Here is a 22,574-nt window from a genome sequence, read left to right as displayed (position 1 = left end):
AACATCAGCTTTATACCGACCTCTTTACATAACTGCTCCACTCTGTTGAAGTAGTGGATGGTGCATTATCTGTGACAAGAAAATTCTCTGGCTCTGACCAGCTGGTCAACCAAGTCTTCAAACACGGCGGCGTCCGTGGATCCTGGAAAGACACGGGCTAGCCTGACCGCCTTTGTGCATAGGCCGCAGGAATCTGCAGCCTTTGACCGCGCCGGAATTTACTCTTCTGCTCCGGTATCTTTCTATTAGGAGCCTATCTCTTACGTCGAAGTCTACACTGCCTTTGTGCCAAGTTTTGGTCCTGAAGAGTCCCACAAAGCTCGGCCATCCTCGATACTTGACAATGCGCCCTCCCGAGCCTGCGTCGCTACCGCCTCAGGGACAAGACAAAGAAGCGGGACGCTGAGCTTCAATGCCCGGCTAACACACTTACTGAACTCATCACCTTCCGAGCGGCGTATCGCCTCCACTATCTGCACACACGGCGAGCCGCACCTGAAGACTAGTTGTTGGAATTTGTCAAGCAGAAGGGCCTCGAAGGTTCTAGATAGAGACTTTGCCACCAACTTCGCCACCACAATAGTAGTATAAGAACGGGCTTTCTGGCACTGCCAGAAAGCTAGAGAGAGAAGAACAGACATCTACAATCCATCACTTGAACCACCAGTTTTCGGCGTGCAGCCACGCCCTGTTGAGTCCAGTACCGGTACCCTGGTGAATCCAACACTAGTGTTGCTCTGCGGCGCGCTGCTCTACGCGGGGTGGCACGCCGAGGCGGAGACGCAAACGGTGCGGTAACTACAGATTGCCGAGGCCAACGACAAGACGGTGGAGATCGCGCTGTACATGGTGGCGATGTGTAAGGCGTGGTGAGGGGGTGTGGACGAGGCGCGCATCAGGCGATGCTTGAGATTTGTCATGATGGCCTGACATGTGACCGTTGACAAAAACATCGTTTATGAAGCGGCGAGCCATGAAGCCCTCGTATTCCTAAATATGTTATTGGCATCCTTGAGATGAGCAACTTCTTTCTGCGACTTGAACTTTCGCTCCGCGCCGACGATCTCGACCGCAAAAAAACCTCTCTTTTAAGACTGCGACATCGCGCGCAACTCCACGAATTACTGCCCAGAACCCCCTCATTGCCGGCAAGCCGCAACTCGATACATCTACCGCCTTCAACGACTTCAACGACTCAACCCCACCACTCCTCGCCCAAGTTCCTCTACTTCACATGAATCGTGCCGTGTTCCCGCTCCCCACTCACCACTACCGCGAATATTCTTGATGTCAGGGCCTTTGGCATTTTGCAAGTTGAGGCCTGTTTGGGCGTCGTCTCCCAAGGCACGCCGCGCGTGAAATGCATTTGGGAACCAAAACTTGGCCCAGGGACAAGAACCGGGTCTCGCGCAAACCCCAATTCCTGGTCTCCAGCGTCATCGTGCGCCGCAACGAGCGGCTCGGCTCATGTCTCGCATGAGAGATTCTGCACGAGCTCTCTCCCTAGGATGTAACGAGCCGCAGGCCAGAGTGCCAACTCCGAGCGTGGTGGATGTGTAGCCAATTTTACTGCACGGGCGATCCCGCCCACCGCGAGCACCCCACGGCCCAATGGCTTGTTGCATAGGGGACCTTTGGGGGAGCGGGGACACGCAAGAGTCTCGGGCCCCACACAAAGGGGATTTGGGTTCAGCTAGTGAAACTCACCACAGGCAAAGGCGCAAAGCCACTCATGCTCAAGCTTTTGATCTTCGATGTACCAAATACCTCTCATTTTCTATGACACCAGCGTTCTACACACACAAGCCACTGCACAAGACCTCTCCCAGGTACATGACCCTAAGAGTACCCACAATCCCAGGTAAATAGCCTGTACGACGTAATCTTCTCCAATGTCCCGCATTTGCCACATGCGAGCTTGGAGGGGTCATGATCTTGTGGAATCTTCAGGCGCTAACATCAGTACTAACAAAATACGTCAGGTCACAGCGAGGATTCCCCACGATCTCGATAGAGGTATATGAGCGATCGTCCCCTAGGTGAGCCTTCAGAAGCGCGATTCTGGTGATTTGCAGAGGTGCTGATGACGGTCTATAGTTAGGTTTTCAGGGGGTTTATCTAGAATGTGCAATGCCCGTGAGGATAATTTGGCCAAAGGATAAAGATGGGCTTCAGCGCAAGCCACTGTGGTCGGGGCTTATAACTAGCTAAAGTGAGTGAAGCACTAGGTCTAACTTTTCTGGAACATACAGGGCAGTTCGGAATAAATATTTCTCAATTGTGAGGCTCTTGCCGGGCAGCTAAAAAGACATGCCGCACGTGACTGGGTGATGCGGAGATTCACCCTGCTGTCTCCCATTTTCATTTGTCAGCCAATCAGGACGCACATACAAGACCCACAGTGACTCGTTAGAATTCTGACGAGTCGCTGTGGGTCGACCGCGGGGTTAGGTCGGGCGTTGCTAGGTTCGACAGTTAAATGCCTAGCGCAGCCTCATTTAGCGCCCAGGATAGCTTTGCGACGATCACTCGTCAATACTAGTGTACAATATCCACTATGCCTGAACGCGACCTACGTATGGAGCCCGAGGCTACGGCCCGAGACGCCTCAACGGCACCTGTCTCATCCGATGTTCCAAGCGCGGAATACGAAGTTGAGCTTCTCTTACCCCGCAGCGAAGCCAAGCTGGTCGAGACATTTCGCCAAGAAATCCGCCTCTGTGAAACCGACACACAGAAATTCGGCAAGTGTATGCAAAAGCGAGATGAGCTGCTGGAGGAAAACGATGGGTTCATCCTCCGGCTAACTGCCTTCGAAAATGTCATGTCGGTCGAATGCACCTCGTACAGAGGAAGGAAAGAGCGTGCACGCCCGCTAGCGACTCCGCCGGGGAGAATAGTGACAGGGGACGGCGCAGCAAAGTGGGACCGATTTGTAGGGGCTGCCGCGGTTGGATCCGACGCCATATCCAAACTCCTCCCACCCTTGAAGATGGTTAGCCTACAGTGGGGCAAGGATTTCGTCCAGCATTACCAGTTGGCCGGCAAGGGGCAGAACTACTGCAACAAGTTCTCAGCGGCGGTGAAATTGCATACCCGGGAGAACGGTGTGCGGAAGCTAAACCAACTGCTCCTTCGACGGTTTCAGATACCGGGGCGTCGTGGTGTCAGGGCAGGGGTGAACCCCATTGAGCCAGTGGATTTGCAGAACCTGGCTACTTGGAGGGACGAAGCCCCATTTATCAAAGATGGCGACCCTAGTGAGGTCCAGCTACCGTTCGTAGACCTCACTTCTGAAGATCTTCCTCTCGGCTTCATTTTCGATCGATTTGGGCTTATGGTTCGGCGCCCGTTTGAACCTTTGGCAGGAGCGGACCCAGTGGATTCAGACACTGTCACTGGAGAGATCATCGATACGACTCCGGTAGACACGGAATCCAGCAAGCTATCCACCAACAAGAACGACAAGGATACTAGCACCACAGAGCCACTTAACAATGTTGACCTTACCTCTCCTAAGACCCACCGATTATCAACACCCTTAAGTTCGCCACCAGATTCCCTTGTTGCAGAAATTCTCTTCAGGGATTCTACACCTGGACTGACCAACATGACCCTGCCTGGCGATAGTAACGCCGAGGACTACCCTATTCCTGGAAACATACCATCCAAGCAGACTCCCTCCTTACAAGAAAGGCTAATTAATGGCCATGCGAGCGGCAGCGCTACAGAAAGCTGCAATGATGGTAGTCCCCAACCTAACATAAATGCCACAGCTGCTGCACGGCTCCGCCCGCAAAAGGAAAAACCAGATTACTACGAAGTGCCACCAAGGAACTCCAAGCCCACAATTCGTCAAACTAGGCTGCCAAATACAATAAAGTTGCCCAAGGAGCGATGCTGTCCGCCTCAAATACCACCATCACTCCTAGCCACACTAGACAAATCAGATTTCCATGGGTTCCGGCGGCTGCTAACATTCACGTCGCCTCACATTCGCTTTCAGGATATGTGTCATGCACATCTTAAGAAGTTCGCAGAGATAGCAACCAACGCGGAGCCCTTTGAACGGCCATTGGAGGCCAAGGAGGGATTTCGAATGTTTAGCCCTGACGAAGGGTCCCATCTCCGACGGCGCCGCACTTCGCTTCCGGACATCCTTGACAATACCCCCCTAAAAAGGCTTCGGCTTAATGACCCGGCACAGATTCAGAACTCTCTACCCACTGCCTTGAACCAAGGGTGCTGCCCAACACAAGATCCAATTCGCGACGAAGCCTACCGCCAGCGAGTGCTAGAAGAATTCCAATCTGCAGAGGACGGTCTCGACTCGTGGGGTAGGAGAACAAACGATTTAGTCGCCCAAATTCTCCAAAAGAGCAAACCACCAATACGTGGGGAAGCATACTTCCTCAACGGAGAGGAGGCATTCCAACAGGCCGAGTTTGGGCGAGTGGACATACCGATCTTCACGCAAAGTCAACAGCCATTTCGATGGAGGGGAAAGGACCGCCCAGTTTCACAGTTCTTCAACCGTATGGAAGATATCGGGCTTAATCGAACCGTGTCTGTTCAAATACCCTCTCACCCCCTACATAAGGCATCTTGCGAAAGGAAAACACTTCTGGATGTCCGAGACCGGTTCCTTCTGCAGCGGTTGACAAATAACCCCTGGAATCTTCTCGACCTTCAAAGCCCGATACCTTCAGCCCTGCCATCTTTCCTGGAAGGAGAGAATTGTCAGCTTCTCCTTCGAATATGCGATGCAGTTCTGATGGGCAACAGTGCCGAAAGGATAGCGGCGCCCGCTCAAGATTGGAACACTTGGCGTAATGTTACAGACTGGGCGCTCCTGTCAGAAGGGGGCCATAATACGGCACCGCATATGGATAGCCACGGTTACTCGACCTGGATTACGGTTCAGGAAGGGCATGTGGGCTTCGGGTGGATGTCCCGACCAAGTCAGCAGGAAGAAGAGGCGTGGATGTCCGATCCACATAACTTTATAGGAGGAGATTGGAGATACGTCGTCCTTTCACCTGGGCATACAGTATTTTTTCCCTCCGGCACCATCCACTTTGTCTTTCGGGTACAAGGGGAACAGACGTTCGCGCTAGGTGGCCATATACTTCAGTGGTCTGGAATCGGTCGTTGGCTTGAAGTGGTCGTCGCTCAGATGAAAACCCCGGAAATCACGAACGAGGATATGCAAACTAGCGCTTCAAAGTACGTTTACATCGTCAAAGAGCTTCTAGAAAACCGAATCCGAGCGGGAAGAGCGGGTGGGGCAGGTGATCGAGACACAACTGCCAAGTTCTTCTCCTTACTGAAGGTGAGTTAGCTGTCACGTCTGTAATGAGCAGAGTAATGAGTGGACTAACAATAGTCAGGGATTTGATAATATCATGAAGGAAAGGTCGTGTATAACAAAATGAGCTCCGCGCGCATGGCTCACGTGATTCTAACCGCACAATTTCAGTCGAGGCTGTGGCGTTACTGTTCATCTAATACACTGCGATGCTTTGGTTGAGCAAAGGTCCGGATCTATTAGGAAGCCGACAATAGTTCGCAAGACGGAAAGGCTAGAGGAGTTGCTTAGGTATGAGAAGTCTATTTAAGCCTGTCTAAGCGGACAGAGTCTTAGTGTTTGTCTTCATTAGCGAGCTAGGAGAGTAAAGACATTATGGACTCCGGGTACTTGATTGCTTTGTCGGCCCCAATTTCGGCTCCGCTCAGTGATTCGTCAAGATATACAGCCATCTGTTTCTCATCATCCCAATCGTTACCGACCGCAATTAGCTCCAAACCACGCGTTGGTTCGAGACACCACCCCGTTGGCATACTTGTAAGGGCGTAGTTCACGCCTTTGACGCTGTCCGGGCACGAATGCGCTCCACCTATAAGGCTGCCATAAGAAACCTGGAGTTGCGATACGAGTCGATTGTTAGCTAGCGGTTCCATCTAAGAGTTAGTTCTATTTGTTAGTTCTTTCTCAAAGAGACGCTTACGTTCCTAATGCCCATTGCACAGTCGATGACATGATTTTTCAGGAGCTGTTAGTAGCCAGAAGCTGACTTAAAGTCAATTGTGTTCTCTAGAACTTCATACAGATACGAGATTGCCGCTGCTTAGCCCTGGATCGGCACCAAGACGACCGGAGACGCCGTGCTGTGCATTAGTATACCTGCGACCTTTCCCTCTGGTGCCTGGCTGTCCTTCTAACCCTGACCCTCACACTTCATTGCATGTTTCTATGGCAGGCACGAGTCCTTCACTACAGGAGTAAGCTCTTTCCTTCAATCTAGACATCTATTTATGGCAGGCACGAGACCGTAGCACACGAGCAAGCTCCTTCCCTCAACTAAACCCAAAATATGAGCATCCTAGCACACTCGCCCTGCTCATCCTGTTCCATTGCGTGCCTATTTCTCAAACTCCTCAACCACCTAGCAGCTATCCCCTCAATTACCCTAGATCTTGCCTCACATCCCATTCTTTCTACCGCGGAGAAGGCTGCTATCTTCCACCGAGGTGCCGACGGCATTTGGATCGCGGTATATGCGCAGAAGGGCGAGCGCCTAGTCTTGGCATATGACGGTATTGGAGAGGTAGGAGTGAATGGAGGCTTCGGGCCAGCTCGAGCTGCACGGATGAAGGACTACAGAGCCAAGCTTGAGCAAGATCCGTGGTTCGAGAAGGACTGGGTCGTTGGTGATGGAGGTATCTATACTAGCTGCATGACGAGTGCTTCTGGTTTTTGCTCGTTGACTTGGGCGGAGTGGCGTAGGGTTGGCCGGTCTATCCTACAAATCAAGATCAGTATGAGGCTGGATGGGTTTGGTGGCCCCCCGCGGATGGGTACGAGGATCCCGAGCCTCAGGAACCCTCAGAAATATCCTGGAAGGATGTTATCAAGCGAAGATTTAAGTGCGTTTCTCGTACTGGGAAGCTGCCATCCGCGGAGGGAAATTAGGGTTGAGTTATCTAGCGATGAAGATGGCGATGTCGATATCCAGTGGGACCAAGATGTCTCGGATGATAACGACGTTAAGAAGGATGATAACTAGTGGAATGGTTTGGCGGGCGACGACAAGTGGAATGGATTCAACCGGACAACTCTAAAATGAGCTATCAGTTTAGGTTCCTGTGATTGTTTAACAAGTTTAACGACGGCTGCCTAGCACTTGTCAAAGTTCTTCTCGAGCTCCTTGAGCTTGTCGCTCTCGTCGACTTTGGCGTCGGCTTCAATCGCTAACGTCTCGGCTCACCCAATGGCGCTTGACTGGGTTTCATGACGCCGTACGGCTCAGAGGACGAGATATCGTCAATCGTTTACCAGACTCTGGTGAGGATGCCACGGCGTGACCAAGAATTCATTGTTGCTGCTGCCGCCGCTTGTCTTTTTGGAGCCGATCTGGGGCGGGCCGAGTTTGCTTGCGAAGTCGGCGGCCTGGGCGCACTCGGGAGATGAAGAGCTGCTCTAGGAGCTGGTTGTCCATGGTGATGCTGATATCGAGGCCCTCGCTCTTGCCTGCCTGGCTCATGCCGGCTAACCATTGTGTAGGCCGTAGCTTGCCTTTGCGACTTTGACCCTCAAGAACTAATCTGCTTCGCAGTATGGTGAGCGCCGCCAGAGCCTCGATACTTCCAACTGGCCTTGGGGGCACCTCGATCGCACATCAAAAGCTGCGCCAGCGCCACCGTGTAGCGTACAAGTTCCGTCGCATCGTCTAGTAAAAGCCGCCGAGACCGAGAAGCAGGTGGCATAAGAACGAAGCCGTACCGGTGTGGCCGGCAGCGGTTGACCAAAATTTGGCTGGGACGAGAACTGGGCCATGATTGTGGTCCCCCCCCCCCAACGTTTAGCGTCGTCGTTGAACGGCATGACCTACCGGCCGTTGCTGGCGGATGACTTGGTGTGTGGCCATTCTTCCCGGCTGGGGTGATAACAGGTCTGATGATACAGTCACGCCTGGCGCTTGCCGCAGATGACGTCGAGATCGCCGTCGCGAGCGGTTCCCCTCCGGCTCTTCAGTCGCAGTATCCACTTGTATTAGGCCCGTGATCGCCAGCCCACCCGAGCTAGTCGTGGCTTTGAGTCTCGTACCGTGTCGGGTCGGCCGTCGCGGTATGCCGGGATAACCGTCGTCTTCGCGCTTCTCAAGGTGAACGTTCGTACTACGAAGAGGTGCTAGTTGTCAGTCCATGTAGTTAAAAAAAGAAGGGGAGGGGGATGGGCTCCAACTATCATAACAAATAAGCATAGCCTCATCTTTAGCCCGGCGGCGCGGCGGCGTGAAAAAGGTGTAACAGATCGTGAGCGATTAACTGGCCAGATAACGTGAAGTGTGTGGTTACAGCACCCCAGAAAGCGTCCGCCTCCCAGCTAAAACCGTGCCGACGACGTCGTCCCAATGCTGGCCTGTGGTGTCGCACGCGCGATTCGCTTCCGCAACCGGCGTTCTGGCGTCTACGTGACCGGAAGTCGTGATGCGAGGTTGTTCTCGGCTTGCCGATTGCTTGCACAAGAACGCACGGCCCTGATGTCATGGCAGAACGGCAAAGGCGGTGTCGCTGGATGGGTCCTTGTTATTTCCCTCATTCGCGGCGGAATTGTGGCGGGGTTTATGGCCCGTGCTATCTAATCTTTCTCCCTTTGCCGAAAGGGAAACATTGCCGACCCAACAAGGCGCTGTTGACGAATCTGTTAGATGGGTTCGAGTTTCGCCCAGGAGAGTTCGTCAACGTGCGCGAACGCCGCAGTCTGCGTGGCAGTAGCGCTGCGACCAGGGATGTGGCAGCCTACCTTGACAGGCTTGGAAATGAGAGTACTTGGTCATCACTTCCAGCCATTCCCGCGACAGGATGTAGATAACGGCATGCCAGATAGCTGAAAGTCTGAGTCCCTTCACCATGAATCAATCCTGCCGATGTTCAGGTTCTTCCCTATGGAGACATTGCCAGACCCCGAGTTTTGAACGCCCTGGCCGCGGAAGATGTGTTGCGCAGCTGGACCATTGCCCATAGACGAGTCGAATCCATGCTGACCGACGGTTGCTATCGTCGTGGAAGGCTGCGGCAGGTCCACATACGAAAGGAGCTCCTTAGCGCACCCCGCAGCCGCAGCCGCAGCATAATGCTGCTAGGCGTCGTTCTTGTGTGAGTCTGCGTAATCCGAGACGCCCCGGACGGCGATGCACGAGTACTGGGTCGCCATGCCCGCCGCCTCCATCTCGAAACACAGGACATCGCCAACAACCCTCCTATCCATTTCGGCCGCGTTCGGGGCGCTCCGCATGACTTGGTCTCCAGACGCAATAAGCCCATAATGAATCTTGGGGGTCGGTTCACGCAGCGGACGCTAGACCCGTTTTATCTTGTCGCAGAGCTGACAGGTGGCTTGGTTGGGGACATGACGATATTCTAACTGGAAGAGCTCATCCGGCTCTACAGGCCGCTGGTACGAGACGCGAAGGTCGTCGCTTTTCTGAAACATGGCCGACAGGAACTCAGGGATCTTGTTTTGCGAAACCCTGTGGTCGGACCGCATAATTCCCACAGCACTCCTCAAAATCTCGGGTGGCGGCCAAAGGAATCCTTTCATGACGAAGCCGTCGTCCGTGTTCCTGCCCAGATCGTACTGAACCACGCCACCATGCTCGCCGTCGGGCACACTCATCACAACGTCGCCCAAGTGAATGTCATTCTTTCCGCTCGGCACGCCTCCTCCGATACCGACCATTAACCGAAGCTCGATCGACGGAAACGTACGCGCCATATCCTTTGCCACCGCCACTGCCGCGCCCTTCCCCTGGCTGCCGGGAAGGCTGGCAAGGACCACGTTGTGGCCGCTGAGCTCTCCGAGGACATACAGAGTCGAGTCGCCTAGCTTTCTGGGCAAACGGGCATGTTCTTTGTCCAGCATGTAGCGGACAGCGCTCATCTCGAATTCTAGCGCGCACACGATACCGAGACTGTAGGCTTCGTAGCCAAGCGACTGGACACGCTCTGCACGCCTGGTTAGGGCACGGTGTTTCTCGGTTGGGCTGACGTAGCTCGTCTACCTTCCATCTTAGTAATCTCATTTTGTACGAGTTGGTTCGGGGGTGATCTAAGCTTCAGGACCCCAGAGAGATTGACGCTAACAATGACGCACAGGATAGCAGTTGCTGTAGTTGATGGGTAAAAATTAAAACCGAGCATCCCATTCCACGAGAGTTCCAGCCGGCGTAAAAAGTGGAGAACTGATGTGGTCTGTGCACACTGTATGTGGTCTGTGCGCCACCGTAGGAAATGCCCCGCAGTTTCAATTGGCGCCCAACACTCGATCCCGTTCAGCCTTTCCTTCAGAATTCTCAATGACCTAACGTCTTTGTACTTGACTGCTGCGAAGAGCTCGAGGAAAACCACTCATGGATGCCAAATCCAACAAGCGCCGGGTTACCGAGGAATCTCTGGCAGAAAACAGACCCTCAAAGCGACCCATAATAGCGGCGGATACTACTCCATCTTTCTTCGATAGATACGGACTCCAAAACAGTGGAAGTGGGGATATCAAGGTGACTGGGAATGTGACCATAGGTACGGAGTATGGTCTTGCTTACATTTGTAAGCCTGCTGCTAATGGACTGCCAAGGTGCTAGGACGGAGAAGCTCAATGACTGTCTACGCGACCTCTTCGTAACTAATCTGCTCGAGGACAAGAACGCATTGAAGCGGAAGAAAGGAGACCGTGCTCTCAGAACCTGCGAGTGGATACTCCGCACGGAAGAGCTCACTGCCTGGCTTGGTTCCGGCCAGACAGCGGGCCAGGAGAGCGAGACGACCCATGTCCTATGGCTCCATGGGAATCCAGAGACTGGGAAATCGACCATGGCCATATACCTTACCGAGGAGCTGTCGACAGCTTTCTCCAAAACGAACAGAAAAATGCTAGCCTACTTTTTCTGTGACTCTGGCTTCGCGACACGGAAGGAAGCGACCTTGGTTATCAGAGGACTTCAACCCCCCGAATCCCCTGAACCTACCTAGCCAGAACCCCCGGAAAAAGGTTATCCCCTCCCGACTAGCCCAGGAAATCCTAACTAGGGGCCACAACATGCCGGTAGCCCTGTCACGGTTGGCGCCCAGCTGCACCGAACCCCGCCATGACGCTACCCGGCACTATCCCCAATCGGGACTGGGGCCCTAGTGGGGCGCGAACTCTATTGGTCCGTGCGCGATTGGCACAACCACCACTTCCCCGCGCCCGGGATCACACCTTTGTAGAATTTCTTCCTTTCTTTTCCTTATCTTAGAATCCTTAGACAATGGTATAGCAATACTAGCGACATTCTTCCTAGCTGCTGTTGACCGCCGTCACAAGCCCTAGCCAAAAGAACGCCACAAGAAGTCACCTAAGCCGTCAACCAAGCCTCTACCCAACAAGGAGCTATAGCTGCCAGATCACTCCCTAGTGGAGATGTTGTAGTGACTTTCAGGGACAGTGCCACTAAAGAGTGGCACTCAACCAACAACAACTGGGTCCAACAGGCCTTTGGCCAACAGGCTACAGAGGCCAGAGAGGCCTGCAACAATTGTTACAATCTGGACAACAGGTCCACGGAGCTAGGCCCGGCCTAGGATTGTGGGGGGTCTGGACGGCAGGTAGGAGATGACAGGAGACAAGGAGTATCGTGCACAGATTGCGAAAGACAGGCTTTCAACACACAACCAATGTATGCTTACCCAGATGCATTGATAGCTGCAGAACCGTTCTCCCAGGGGGAGCGTTCTGCCAGCTCCTATATAGAACTATGACAACCAATTAGAATCCTTATCCTATGTGCTCAGTGCGCTCCGTATGCTCAGTGCGCTCCAAGGCCAACTGAGCCGACTGGGCGTACTGATCATACTGAGCGTTCCCTGATTGGCTGCATCCACTTCGCCGAGAGCCCCGCCCTAAATGCCACTCCAGCCAATCTGTCGCGAGCGGGCAACGCCTACTGCACCTTTGAACCAGGATCATAACAACAATGGAGTAGTATTACAAACCACTCGACTGTTCGGGTCGTCTGTCTGTAAGGGAGCACGGGCTCCACAGAATGCTGGGGTCGGTAATTATAAAGATAGAACAAAGGGCAAGCTCCTATCGCACGGGTAATACAGTCAAATCGGAATGCCACTCAAAGTGTATGAGTGCAGTGAATGTGTATTGCTTGCTTGAAGAACCAAGCAAGAACTACCTAAGACCGGTGCCACGGTCATCGTATATATCTATCTAAGCTGGGCCAATTGGAGCGTTGCTCTGTTGCTCTCTGACAGAGCTACAGAGCATTGCTCTGTTGCTCTCCGACAGAGCTACAGAGCAGCCAACCAAACTGTTGCTCTGTACTCCACCGTGCAGAGCAAATGCGGGTCCTTCTGCTCTGTTCTCCACCGAACAGAGCAACTGTGGGTCCAAGCCCCTCCTTTAACGTGACTAGCCGAGGCGGGTCCAGCCACCCCTGCCCTGCTTCCCAACCAGTACGAACAGGGATTCGTGACACACGGGTAATACAGTCAAATCGGAATGCCACTCAAAGTGTATGAGTGCAGTGAATGTGTATTGCTTGCTTGAAGAACCAAGCAAAAACTATCTAAGACCGTGGGTACGGTCATCGTATTTATCTAATTGCGCAACCAATCAGAGTTCTCCCTTACAGTGCTCAGTGCCTCCGGGGCGCTCAGTCTACAAGGACGACTGAGCTCTCAATGGTAACTGAGCACTTTCCCGATTGGCTGTTCTTTCTGCTCAGTGGGCCTTCCCAGTCTTGGCACCCAAACGAACTGAGCGCCGCCTGACTGGCCGCACCGAGCTCATGTGGGGCCCGCCCTGCCCGCCAGTGCTGGCCAATCAGCAGTCGGCTTCCAGCGCCTCCTGCAGACTTGAGCCAGGATCGTAACACGATGCCCCTCCTTTCAGGCTTCGTCCCGAAGCCAACAATGGTCAGCGACCAGAAGCCTGAAGTAGGCGTTCCTTTCCCTTACAACACGCATCGCGCGCACCGCTGACCATGAACAAACCCCCAACTAGAACTATCGCGAAGAGCACCCTTCGTCGCCGTAAGCGTATTCAGAGCCTTTGGCAAGGACCCGTCGCCATGCCCTCCTGTCCGCGTTGCCGCGAAAAGAAAACGGCTTGCCACGCTTCTCCTGGCTCGAAGCGCTGCGCTGAATGTGTCCGGGTTGGCAATCTCCAGTGTGGCCTCGACGGCCCCGACTGTGCGCTCCCCTTTTTGCGATCCTGAAGGTCCTAGCTGACAACGGTCTTCCCAGACCGTGCTCTTCAGAACGAGTACGCGGATCTTGAAGAAGAAGAAGAGAGGGCCACTGCCCTTGATGAGAAGGCTGCGCAGCTGCTCGCGGACGCGGCCATGTACCGAAAGGATGCTGCCGCCCTGCGTCGTCGTCACCAACGACGACGCGCTGCCTTCCAATCCAAGATGGCGAAGGTATACCTACACGAGGACGCCGCGATTGCGGAACTGGAGGAGGAGGAACGGTTGGAGGCCCAGGCTTCCGTCGCAGCTTCTGGCGACGCCAAGTCCCCTTCCCTACCTGCTTCCATTGACTGGGCCGCGATGGAGGCCGCGGTGGAGGCCGACATCGCTTCTTTCCTGGAGTCGCCTGCAGCGCAACCTGCATCCTTCGCAGCTGGCTAACCGCGGGTCCTTCCTCCTTGTCGGATGTGCCGCGCTCGGCGTCTCGGGACTGCCTTCGCAGGCTCTCTGGGCCGATCTGGATTTTGCTGGTGGAATTCTTGGATCTTTTCTGGGCAACTCAATAGTGAAACTGGTTCCCACGAGTTCTCCTCATTTCCACAGTCAAGCCACTTAATGAGATACTGAAGTTCTCCTCGTACGAGTCGTGAATCCAGGATTCGCTCGACGTCGTATTCTTCTTCGAAGTCCTCGACTTCGACATCCTCTTCCAGCCGTGCATTCTTGGGTGCTGGTTCCAAAAGCGAAATGTGAAAGACGTTGGTCCTCAGCTTCATCGAGCTAGGTAGTGAAAGTGCGTAGTTGGAAGTCGCAACCTTTCTCTCAATCTTGAACGGTCCAATTCTCTTGAAGTCCAGCTTCTTACTTGGCCGTTTTGTCGCCAAAAATTTCGTAGAGAGATAAACTTTATCCCCCTCCTCTAGGCGAGGTCCCTCGAGCCTGTGTCTGTCGTAGTACTCCTTCATGTGCTGGCGTACTAACTCGAGTCTCCCCTGGAGGTAAACGTGGAGTTCCTTGACCCGATCTGCAACCACTCTTGCACGGGGCGCGCTTGGTGCTTCCGCAGGTGGTCCCTGCCTAAGATCCGCATCGTGCTTGAAAAGGTTGAAGAAGGGTGTGGTTCCGGTAGCCTCCAGAACCGCGGTGTTGTAACTGAACTCTGCGCTTGGTAAGAGGTCAACCCAGTCATCTTGTTCAAAGTTGACGTAGATCCTGAGGTAAGTTTCCAGGATTTGGTTGAGCCGCTCTGTCTGCCCATTGGTTTGCGGGTGGTGTGATGTCGAAGGTTTGCCTCTCGTCATCATTTCTTCCGTAAGACTCTTCCAGAACTTGGAGACGAACAGCTTGTCTCGGTCTGTGACGATCTCTCTTGGCCAACCGTGCTTTGACCCGATGTGCTTCCAAAAGACCTTGGCGAACCGTGCGGTATCCCAAGTCTCTTTGAAGGGTACGAAGTACGAATACTTCGTAAACCTATCCACAACTACCCAAACCGCGTCGTAGACCACGTCCGTGACTGGGTCCTTCGAGGGTGGTAGTTTGGTGATGAAGTCCATTGTGATTGAACTGAATGGATCTTCGGCGACTGGCAGTGGTTCCAAGAGTCCGTACGGCATGTGCCGTTTTGCCTTGCTCTTGTTGCACTCCTCGCATTCTTCTAGTACTTCCTTCACCCGTGTTCTGATCTTGGGGAAGTCGTACCACTGCTGGATTCTGGCGAGCGTCTTTGCTTGCCCAAGATGTCCGTTGAGCCTAGCGCTATGATGCTCCCTGATCATTTCCGCCTGGACGTCCGGGTGGACGTACATCTTGTTTCCGTACCAGACTTTGCCTAGACCGTCGGTAGCAGTACCGAACGGAAGGTCTTCTTCTTCCTCTGGAGTAGTGACCTGGAACTGGTATTCCTTTTCGTTGGCCCAATCTACTCTATAGACCATGCAACAATCGTACCAGTCCTCGATCGGGTGGCGCAGCACATCTCCGTCTTTCTCAAAGAGCGGCGGAGATTCCACTTGCTCGCCTTTAACCCGGTGGTCTGGTCTCCGGCTAAGAGCATCCGCCCTGGCGTTCTCTGTGCCTTTGATGTGGTGGATCTCGAAGTTGAATGGCGCGAGAAACTCTGCCTAACGTGTCTGTCTGCCGCTGAGTTTCTGCTTCTTGGCCCATTGCTGGAGGTTCTGATGGTCGGTGTACACCTATACCGGGTGTTCCGTTCCACTGAGGTATGGCTGCCAGTCCTCGAAAGCGTAAATGATCGACTTTAGCTCCTTATCGTGAATCTGCCATCTCTGCTCGGCGCCGTGGAGAGCCTTAGAGATGTAGGCGACTGGGTGCTTGTGGCCGTCATGCTTCTGCTTGAGTACCGCTCCCAGAGCGTAGTCTGAAGCGTCCGTTTCGACTTCAAAAGGCTTGCTGAAATCGGGGAGCTTCAGAACAGGCTCCTCGATCATCCTCTGCCTAAGCAAGTCGAAGGCTTGCTGGTGCCTTTCCTCCCATACCCAAGGGGTATCTTTGGTGGTGAGTTCATGAAGCGGTCGCGCGATAGCCGCGAATCCCTTAATGAACATCCGGCAGAACCCTACAAATCCAATAAAGGACTTGACGTCTGTGGGGTTCTCTGGTGCGGGCCAGTCTCTGACTGCCGCTATCTTTGCTGGGTCGATTCGAACTTCCCCTGGGGATATCTCAAATCCCAGAAAAGTCGTCTTCTGCGTGTGGAACTCGCTCTTCTGGTGGTTAACCGAGAGTCCCTTTCCCGCAAGAGCTTTCAGCACCTGATGCACGTGCTTTTTGTGCTCCTTGAGGGTCTTGCTATAGACCAAGATATCGTCGACGTAGACCATAGCGAAGTCGTCTATCGCTTGCCGTAAAGTATGGTCAATCATCTCCTGAAACGATGCTGGAGCGTTGGTCAGGCCCATCGGCATCACTTGGTACTCAAAGTGGCCGTGTCTCGTTCGAAAAGCCGTCTTCCACTCATCTCCTTTCTTGATCCTGATGTGGCCAAACGCAAAAGGTAGGTCAAGTTTCGTAAACCACTGAGCTCCGGAAAGCCGATCTCTCATCTCGGTAATCAACGGAAGCGGGTAACGATTCTTGATCGTCTCTTCGTTTAGTGAACGATAGTCCACAACCATGCGTAGTTTTCCATGCTTCTTCGGCACGAAGATCACTGGATACGCCACTGGTGACTGTGAACGCCTGATGAAACCTTTGGGCAGGTTCTCATCCAGGTATTCCTTCATAGCCTCATCTTGCTGTGGGGTCATATGGTAGATCTTGTGCTTCCTGAGTCTTGCACCCTCCTTGAGGTTGATCTCGTGGTCAAATGGACCATGTGAGGGTAATTCGTCCCTCATCTTTTCTCTGAAGATGTCGTACTTCAAGTATTCGTGTGGTACGCCCTTGAACTCATCCGGTGTCTTGCTCAAGTCGTCCTCATCTGGCTCGCTAGCGTGGATGAGCATAATGAACCTCTCTTCTTGCTCTTCCTCTTGCTCAGTCGACCGTTCTCGATCCCTGCGTTGGCCTGCAAGGCGATCTTGGCTCCTACCCGTGTTCTTGGGTGGCCCTTCGCCGTTACCTTGGCGGTTTTCTCCTCGAGTTCGGCGTCCCGAGCCTCGGCTGTGCTCTTGGCGGCTGGTGAGGAACTTCTCGCCCTTCTTCCACCAAATTTCGGGGTTATATTCTTCCATCCAAGGGTCCCCTAGCAGTATATCAACCTGCTTACTCAAGGGTAGGATGTCGAAAACGACGTTGAGAGATTGTCCATCGACCGTGATCAAGAGTTCTTGGGTTTCTCTCGTACAACGCCCCCCGTTGTGCCTCATAAGCTCTCCCTCAAAGGTCCGTAGTCGTAACGGTACTGCCTTCGTTCTCCATGGGATTCTGAGCCTCGTAGCAAGGTCTTCCGAGATGACGTTCCTGTCACTCCCGCCGTCGATCTTCGCTAGGAATATGACTGGCTCCTGAGGATTCTTCGTCCTCCATTCGCACTGGGCCTGAACGTGTAGCCCACGTGGGAATCGTGCGTCTGCCTCTACCCTGCCGATGCTCTGTTCATCCGGGTAAGGCCGTTGTTGAGGGCTTTCTGAGGACCCGACCGTAAGATGCCTCCAATCTTCGGTATCGGTCCGTTGAAGTGTGGGTTTTACTCGCTTCCTTTGGGCCTGCTGGAGGCCCGCGAGTCGTTTCCCAAACGCTTCTCGTACTGACGATGGAGGAACCTAACGAGCCGTTCTTCGTGGCTTCGATAGGCGGATTCTTCTGGCTCGATCCTCCTCATCGTCTCTGCCTCCAGGCGGTATTCAACCGAAGACCACGAACGGTGCGTCTTGTTGAGCCTCCTGTTTCTGGAGTGGGTGAGGTGCTGGGTCCTTCTTTTGTGCCAGTCCTCAAGCTTCTGCCTCTGGTGGACTTGGCAGCTTGCCTGTCGACAAGTCCTCCAGTTGGTTTTGCCTTCTCGGCAAGGTTTAGGTGAGAGGGGTTCGATCACGATCTCCGCCTCCTCCTGGTGGTCTTTCGTAGCCGTGCCGACCCGTGTATGCCAGGTAGGTATATGTCGGTATACCCTGGGAATCGCCTGTCCTGACTTCCTTGTCGGGAAGTGGTTGTAGAGCCATTTTGGCGAAAGATGTGTCCGGCAAGTATCGTGAACGCAGCTCGCCTAGTCCACTTCCTGGTGTTTAGGATGCGTGGGGTGTAGCTGGTGTGCGTCTCCGGGTTCCTCATCTTCTTCTGCTTCCTCGATTTCGGCGAGGTCCAGGAATGCTTCCCCGATTCTGGTATCCTCGAGGGCCCTCTTGGCACACCAGATCTCTTCTCGCTCTTCAGGGTTGATCCAGCTTTCAGGCGGTGCTGGCTCGTCCTCAAACTCTTCAGTCTCGACATTGAGCTGCTCCAAGAGCTCAGTTTTCTGAAGGGTGACTCTGGTCAGTTCGTCAAAGGCGAGCTGTCGCCCTTGCGACGACTGCCTGCCGCTGTCGATCAGCGCGACCATTTGGTCTTGTCTTTCCTTCAGTTTCCCGAGGAAGTGCCTGATGCCCTTGATCTCTTGCCGAGTGGCCGCTTGTCCGGCCAGTCTTTCCTCCTTGCGTGAGCTGAAGGTCCGTTGACCTGGACCCTCCTCGTTTTCCGATTCGGTCTCTGGTTCGTCTTCCGATCCGGTTCCGCGGTCGCTCCTTCTGTCCGTCGACTCCGGGACCTGCGGGACTTCCGGTCCCCAGGCTTCCTCGAGTTCGTGGGCAAGTGCCGCGGTTCCGTAGTCCGGTAGACTCTCTTCCTCGTCGATATCTTCCAGCACCATTCCAATGGTCTGAGAATCGTTGGCGTCTTCCAGTACCATTCCAATGGCCTGGGAATCGTTGAAGCGTGCCCTCCTGTCGTTCGGGGGTTTTCCTTGTCCCTGCTTCTTGGGCTGTCGGCAATCTCTAGCCCAGTGGCCTGTTTTGCCACAGTTATTGCAAGTGTCGTTCTTCTTGTCGCGTGGTGGGCGCTGTCCCTGGTCCTGGTTCCTGTGCTGTGCCTGAGAGATTGCGCCAACGCTCTCATCCATCGGTCCTGGGTGAGTGCCGTACGAGGTGCTTGGAGTGTGCCTTTTTTTTCTTGTCATTGGCTTTGTTGCCCTGACTGCCGTAGTAGCCTCTTGCCGAGCGTCCCTCCTTTTTCTCTCTGCGCTTTTCATTCTCTCGCTGGAACCACCTGTCGTCAATGTTGATTGCCGCGTCGATGTACTCCCTCAGTGTCTCTGGGCGAGGCGTTTTGCAAAGCTCATCCTTGACGTGGTCCTTGAGACCATCGTAGAACGCAAGCAGTTGCCCCTGAACCGACCAGTCGAGGTGCAACATGCAGGTCTGGAAGTCCACTGCATATTCAGCCACTGAGCGAGTCTGCCTCAACTTTTTGACTTGTTCCTCCGTCTTCCGTTGGATGTGACGGTCCGCGAAGAATTCTCCCATTCGTGCAAGAACCTCCTTAACTCCCCTCTGGATGATGGCGTGGATTTCCGGGTTTCTGTCTGCCGGCTGTAGCGCTAGCGCCTTCTGGTAGGGTTCGAACCAAGTGGCCGCTTTTCCCACAAGTCTAGTACCGAGGTACGTTACCTCATCTTTGTGGTACGGCAACTCATCGGTGTTGTACGCCGTATAGGAAAGCACCGAATCTTTCCATGTTTCGAACTTGTCTTTGTCTCCATCGTAGAGCTCAGGGTGGGGGATCTTCAGCTTCTTCTGGGGAGGTGCCTTGGCCGCTTCTAGGCCACAAATCCTGTTTCCGGCCTCCGCCAGATCCGTTTTCAACTGGGTGACTTCCGCCACCAGCTGTGCGTTGGTCGCCATGTTGTCGTTCAACGAGAGGGGTCCGAGTTGCTGCGCGAGGTCCGTGACTCCCTCGTCACTGGCGTTATCCTGGGGTGGAGCCGCGTCTGCGTCTCTGATCTCCGTGTCCTCAGGCTGGATGGATCCAGCGATGCTACTAACGTCAGACTCGTCACTGCTTGACGAACCGGGTTCTCCTTCTGGCTGGGTGTCTGGCAGGACCGTGTCCTCCCCAGGCGTAGCCAGGTTGTCGTTGTGCGACGAGCACTTTGTTCAATCAGTACCAAAGAGGGAAGCAAGCAACGTATTACAAACCACTCGACTGTCAGGGTCGTCTGTCTGTAAGGGGGCACGGGCTCCACAGAATGCTGGGGTTGGTAATTATGAAGATAGAACAAAGGGCAAGCTCCTATCGCACGGGTAATACAGTCAAATCGGAATGCCACTCAAAGTGTATGAGTGCAGTGAATGTGTATTGCTTGCTTGAAGAACCAAGCAAGAACTATCTAAGACCGTGGACACGGTCATCGTATTTATTTAATTATGGCGGGCCAGTGAGAGCACAGCTCTTACTTGCCCGGCAGGAAGGAGCTGCCTGGCACCGGGCACTGCTAGCGTGCCGGGCCATTTGCCTGGTGCCAAGACCCTTCTTGGCACCGGGCCACCTCTGATTGGCCGTCCTTCCGTTTGCCTGGTGCCAAGAGCCCTCTTGGCACCGGGCACCGTCTGATTGGCTCAGCGACGAGCGGGGTCCCCAGTCTTGCCTGAGGCACCCGCCTCCTGCAGCTGGTCCAGTACGAACCAGGTTCGTCACACAACAGGGCGGACAGGGCAGGCGCTCCGTGGGGCTCCTGCGCTCTGTGAGCAGAGCGCCCTGGACCCGCAGGGCGTAGACACTGAGGATCCTAATTGGCTCACCTTAGATAGATATATACGACGACCGTAGCCACGGTCTTAGATAGTTCTTGCTTGGTTCTTCAAGCAAGCAATACACATTCACTGCACTCTGTGAGGACCCGTCCACCAAACTGGCCCTCAAGCAGCCAGAGCCGCCCAGAACCCCGGGCCTATCAGAAGCCGCCTCGAGGCCCCACCTACCCCACTGATAGATGAAAACTTATTCGCGAGCACGCGACGCGTTGTTGGACTTTTCCTTCTTTCCTTCCTCAGTTTAGAATCTTCGTCGATAGCACCCAATGGACTGAGTTCACCTCAATGCCTTGCCCTGGTCGTGACAGCTGCTACAAGGAAAGATCTGATTTGGAACATTCAAAACATCGGAAACATCAGACGTGAAGCCAATGGATCTATTACCTGCGAGTACGTTTGGAAGCCAACTAGAGACAATATAAGCCGAATTCGAGGGCAAGAAGCGGTCGAAGAATGCAAGAAGCTTATTTTATAAGAATTTGGGGAGGAAGAGTGGCGGAAACAACTCATTGTTTATGGAGCGGAATGGTATTACTACAGCAACCGTTGTTAAGTTAACGGCATTTTTTGAATCCGTTCTTTAGTTTTTTTTTCAAGTTTAAAGTTTCCGTAGAAGCAAAAATTGTGTTTTGAGTTTTATTTATTTTTTTTTTTTTGGCAAGGTCATATTTAGACTATGTTCCCAGCTGTGGAAATATCAGCTTTACAATATATACCGGGTTTATCCTATTGCATGAGGACAGAATCAAAGGGTCGGTAACTAAAGCCAACGAACTGAAGGTTGTGACATATAGGGCATATATACACCACGGCTGCTAACTACTCGTTTGTGGTTCGCTAAGACTAATTGACGACTGCGGAGAGAGTATAAGACGTACGTAAGTACGTATCGCTCGTGAATAGAGCATAGCGCGAACGTGGCCGAGATTGCACCCCTCAGGAAGTTGTCACTAGATGCTATTGAAGAAGGCTATAGTGCAGATTATGAGGAGGATAAGGATGTTGAGGGCAACTGGGATAGTTATGGCGAAAGCAGTCTTGCTCCTCTGGGATGTCACGACCCATGAAATGGGCCACCCTCTAACCTGAGGCATCCAGCGTAAGTAGATCCCAGGACAGCCAATTAGAACACGACCGAAGCTCAGGACCCGAGGTTCGGGTCCACGACGCCGGCCGAGTTGATGGACTCGAGATTCGGGTTCATTCAGTCGGCCGTTCGGCAGGACAAATACATATATTCACAAGCCCTTACGACACCAGTCCAGTTTTTCTTTTTGTCGCTCTTCAGTAACGATAATAACACTGCACTGTTAACACTGCTTTGCGTTGTTGCACTGGAGCATCCTTTGACTGCTCACGATCTCCGTGACTTGCTTACACTTGTTCACTTTGTTTGCACACCCGTTATGTGTGTGTGTGTCCACCACCTTTCACGTGCCTTACACAGTCCGGAACTCTTGCCAGGGTATAACAGCTAGGAAACATTCTGTACTGTTCTTAAAGTCCGAACCTGGGCAGCTCGAGGCTTTTCCGGAGTCTTTTGATATCAAGCCGCCCAAGAAGCGGAGTCTTGATTTCAGGAGGCAGCCGAGGAGTCATTGGAAGCTGAACAACGCTGGAGGCCAGCCGGGAGAGGGGAGGGGGAGATATCGGTGACTAAATACCAGTAGGCAGATAAGCAAAGTGTGCCAGATTTCAAGGGATTCAAAGGATGTCAATTTATCTACAGTGGTTGAAGCCCATTATTTGTAGCTGGTATAGTATCGTCGCCGTAGCTATCCTAGTAGATGCTCAGCAGATTCCGGTTGCTTCTAGCATCTACTGCTTTATTCTGAAAAGGTTTTCATGCATCATCCGTTTAATGGGCAACCCCCTGGGTAGCTGAGGCACACCGGTGCATGGGAGTGCTTTACCCAGGTACTATTACATCCAGCTACTATAGAGTCCCTGGCTCAGTGAGGCTTCAGGGTTCATAGCTACTTTTCTTAGAAATCATCTACCAGGACGTATGTAATGCATTGCAGGAGCTTCTTCAGAGGTCGCCAAAGGCGAAACCGACAGCCTTTTCAGAAGCCCTGTAGGTTTCCAG

The 22,574-nt window shown here is 53.4% G+C and overlaps 7 protein-coding genes across 7 annotated transcripts; 4 read left to right on the top strand and 3 right to left on the bottom strand.

Annotated features, from left to right (window-relative positions):
• Window positions 1–2,578: 2,578 nt before the first annotated feature.
• On the top strand, window positions 2,579–5,341 carry B0T26DRAFT_657114 (uncharacterized protein; the record flags this gene model as incomplete). Its single annotated transcript, XM_060438758.1, has 2 exons — window positions 2,579–3,499; window positions 3,641–5,341. The coding sequence occupies 2 exons, from the start codon at window positions 2,579–2,581 to the stop codon at window positions 5,339–5,341; spliced, it is 2,622 nt and encodes an 873-aa protein (XP_060289808.1).
• A 758-nt stretch (window positions 5,342–6,099) lies between these two features.
• B0T26DRAFT_486144 (uncharacterized protein) lies at window positions 6,100–7,179 on the top strand. The gene has a single exon (XM_060435298.1). It carries the CDS (start codon window positions 6,375–6,377, stop codon window positions 7,065–7,067), a length of 693 nt encoding a protein of 230 aa, XP_060289807.1. The 5' UTR covers window positions 6,100–6,374; the 3' UTR covers window positions 7,068–7,179.
• On the bottom strand, window positions 7,178–7,544 carry B0T26DRAFT_756550 (uncharacterized protein; the record flags this gene model as incomplete). The annotated part of the gene is made up of 3 exons (XM_060446113.1): window positions 7,178–7,258; window positions 7,337–7,414; window positions 7,461–7,544. The coding sequence occupies 3 exons, from the start codon at window positions 7,542–7,544 to the stop codon at window positions 7,178–7,180; spliced, it is 243 nt and encodes an 80-aa protein (XP_060289806.1).
• A 1,386-nt stretch (window positions 7,545–8,930) lies between these two features.
• Window positions 8,931–9,943, bottom strand: B0T26DRAFT_729372 (uncharacterized protein; the record flags this gene model as incomplete). Its single annotated transcript, XM_060442954.1, has 3 exons — window positions 8,931–9,043; window positions 9,089–9,334; window positions 9,429–9,943. 3 exons carry the CDS (start codon window positions 9,941–9,943, stop codon window positions 8,947–8,949), a joined length of 858 nt encoding a protein of 285 aa, XP_060289805.1. The 3' UTR covers window positions 8,931–8,946.
• Window positions 9,944–10,321: 378 nt separating this feature from the next.
• Window positions 10,322–11,258, top strand: B0T26DRAFT_729366 (uncharacterized protein). Its single transcript, XM_060442953.1, has 2 exons — window positions 10,322–10,581; window positions 10,637–11,258. The coding sequence occupies exons 1-2, from the start codon at window positions 10,413–10,415 to the stop codon at window positions 11,029–11,031; spliced, it is 564 nt and encodes a 187-aa protein (XP_060289804.1). The 5' UTR covers window positions 10,322–10,412; the 3' UTR covers window positions 11,032–11,258.
• A 1,696-nt stretch (window positions 11,259–12,954) lies between these two features.
• B0T26DRAFT_876144 (uncharacterized protein) lies at window positions 12,955–14,047 on the top strand. Its single transcript, XM_060448081.1, has 4 exons — window positions 12,955–12,987; window positions 13,055–13,083; window positions 13,185–13,242; window positions 13,297–14,047. The coding sequence occupies exons 1-4, from the start codon at window positions 12,964–12,966 to the stop codon at window positions 13,855–13,857; spliced, it is 672 nt and encodes a 223-aa protein (XP_060289803.1). The 5' UTR covers window positions 12,955–12,963; the 3' UTR covers window positions 13,858–14,047.
• A 6,713-nt stretch (window positions 14,048–20,760) lies between these two features.
• B0T26DRAFT_729346 (uncharacterized protein) lies at window positions 20,761–21,007 on the bottom strand. Its single transcript, XM_060442952.1, has one exon. It carries the CDS (start codon window positions 20,993–20,995, stop codon window positions 20,825–20,827), a length of 171 nt encoding a protein of 56 aa, XP_060289802.1. The 5' UTR covers window positions 20,996–21,007; the 3' UTR covers window positions 20,761–20,824.
• Between the last annotated feature and the right edge of the window lie 1,567 nt (window positions 21,008–22,574).

This window comes from Lasiosphaeria miniovina (genome assembly GCF_030549165.1).
Source record: "Lasiosphaeria miniovina strain SMH2392-1A chromosome Unknown B0T26scaffold_8, whole genome shotgun sequence".
Classification (NCBI taxonomy): domain Eukaryota; kingdom Fungi; phylum Ascomycota; class Sordariomycetes; order Sordariales; family Lasiosphaeriaceae; genus Lasiosphaeria; species Lasiosphaeria miniovina.
Note: the sequence above shows the minus strand (reverse complement) of the source record. Positions and strands in the feature narration are given on the sequence as shown.

Excerpts from the sequence above, each read along its gene's own strand:
- B0T26DRAFT_486144 (XM_060435298.1), top strand. The coding sequence starts at position 6,375 with ATGAGCATCCTAGCACACTCGCCCTGCTCATCCTGTTCCATTGCGTGC.
- B0T26DRAFT_729366 (XM_060442953.1), top strand. The coding sequence starts at position 10,413 with ATGGATGCCAAATCCAACAAGCGCCGGGTTACCGAGGAATCTCTGGCA. Across the intron at positions 10,582-10,636 it reads GACTGGGAATGTGACCATAG|GTGCTAGGACGGAGAAGCTC; the intron begins GTACGGAGTATG and ends TGGACTGCCAAG.
- B0T26DRAFT_876144 (XM_060448081.1), top strand. The coding sequence starts at position 12,964 with ATGGTCAGCGACCAGAAGCCTGAA. Across the intron at positions 13,084-13,184 it reads GAAGAGCACCCTTCGTCGCC|CGCTGCGCTGAATGTGTCCG; the intron begins GTAAGCGTATTC and ends CCTGGCTCGAAG. Across the intron at positions 13,243-13,296 it reads TGGCCTCGACGGCCCCGACT|ACCGTGCTCTTCAGAACGAG; the intron begins GTGCGCTCCCCT and ends CGGTCTTCCCAG.
- B0T26DRAFT_729346 (XM_060442952.1), bottom strand. The coding sequence starts at position 20,995 with ATGAGTTGTTTCCGCCACTCTTCCTCCCCAAATTCTTATAAAATAAGC.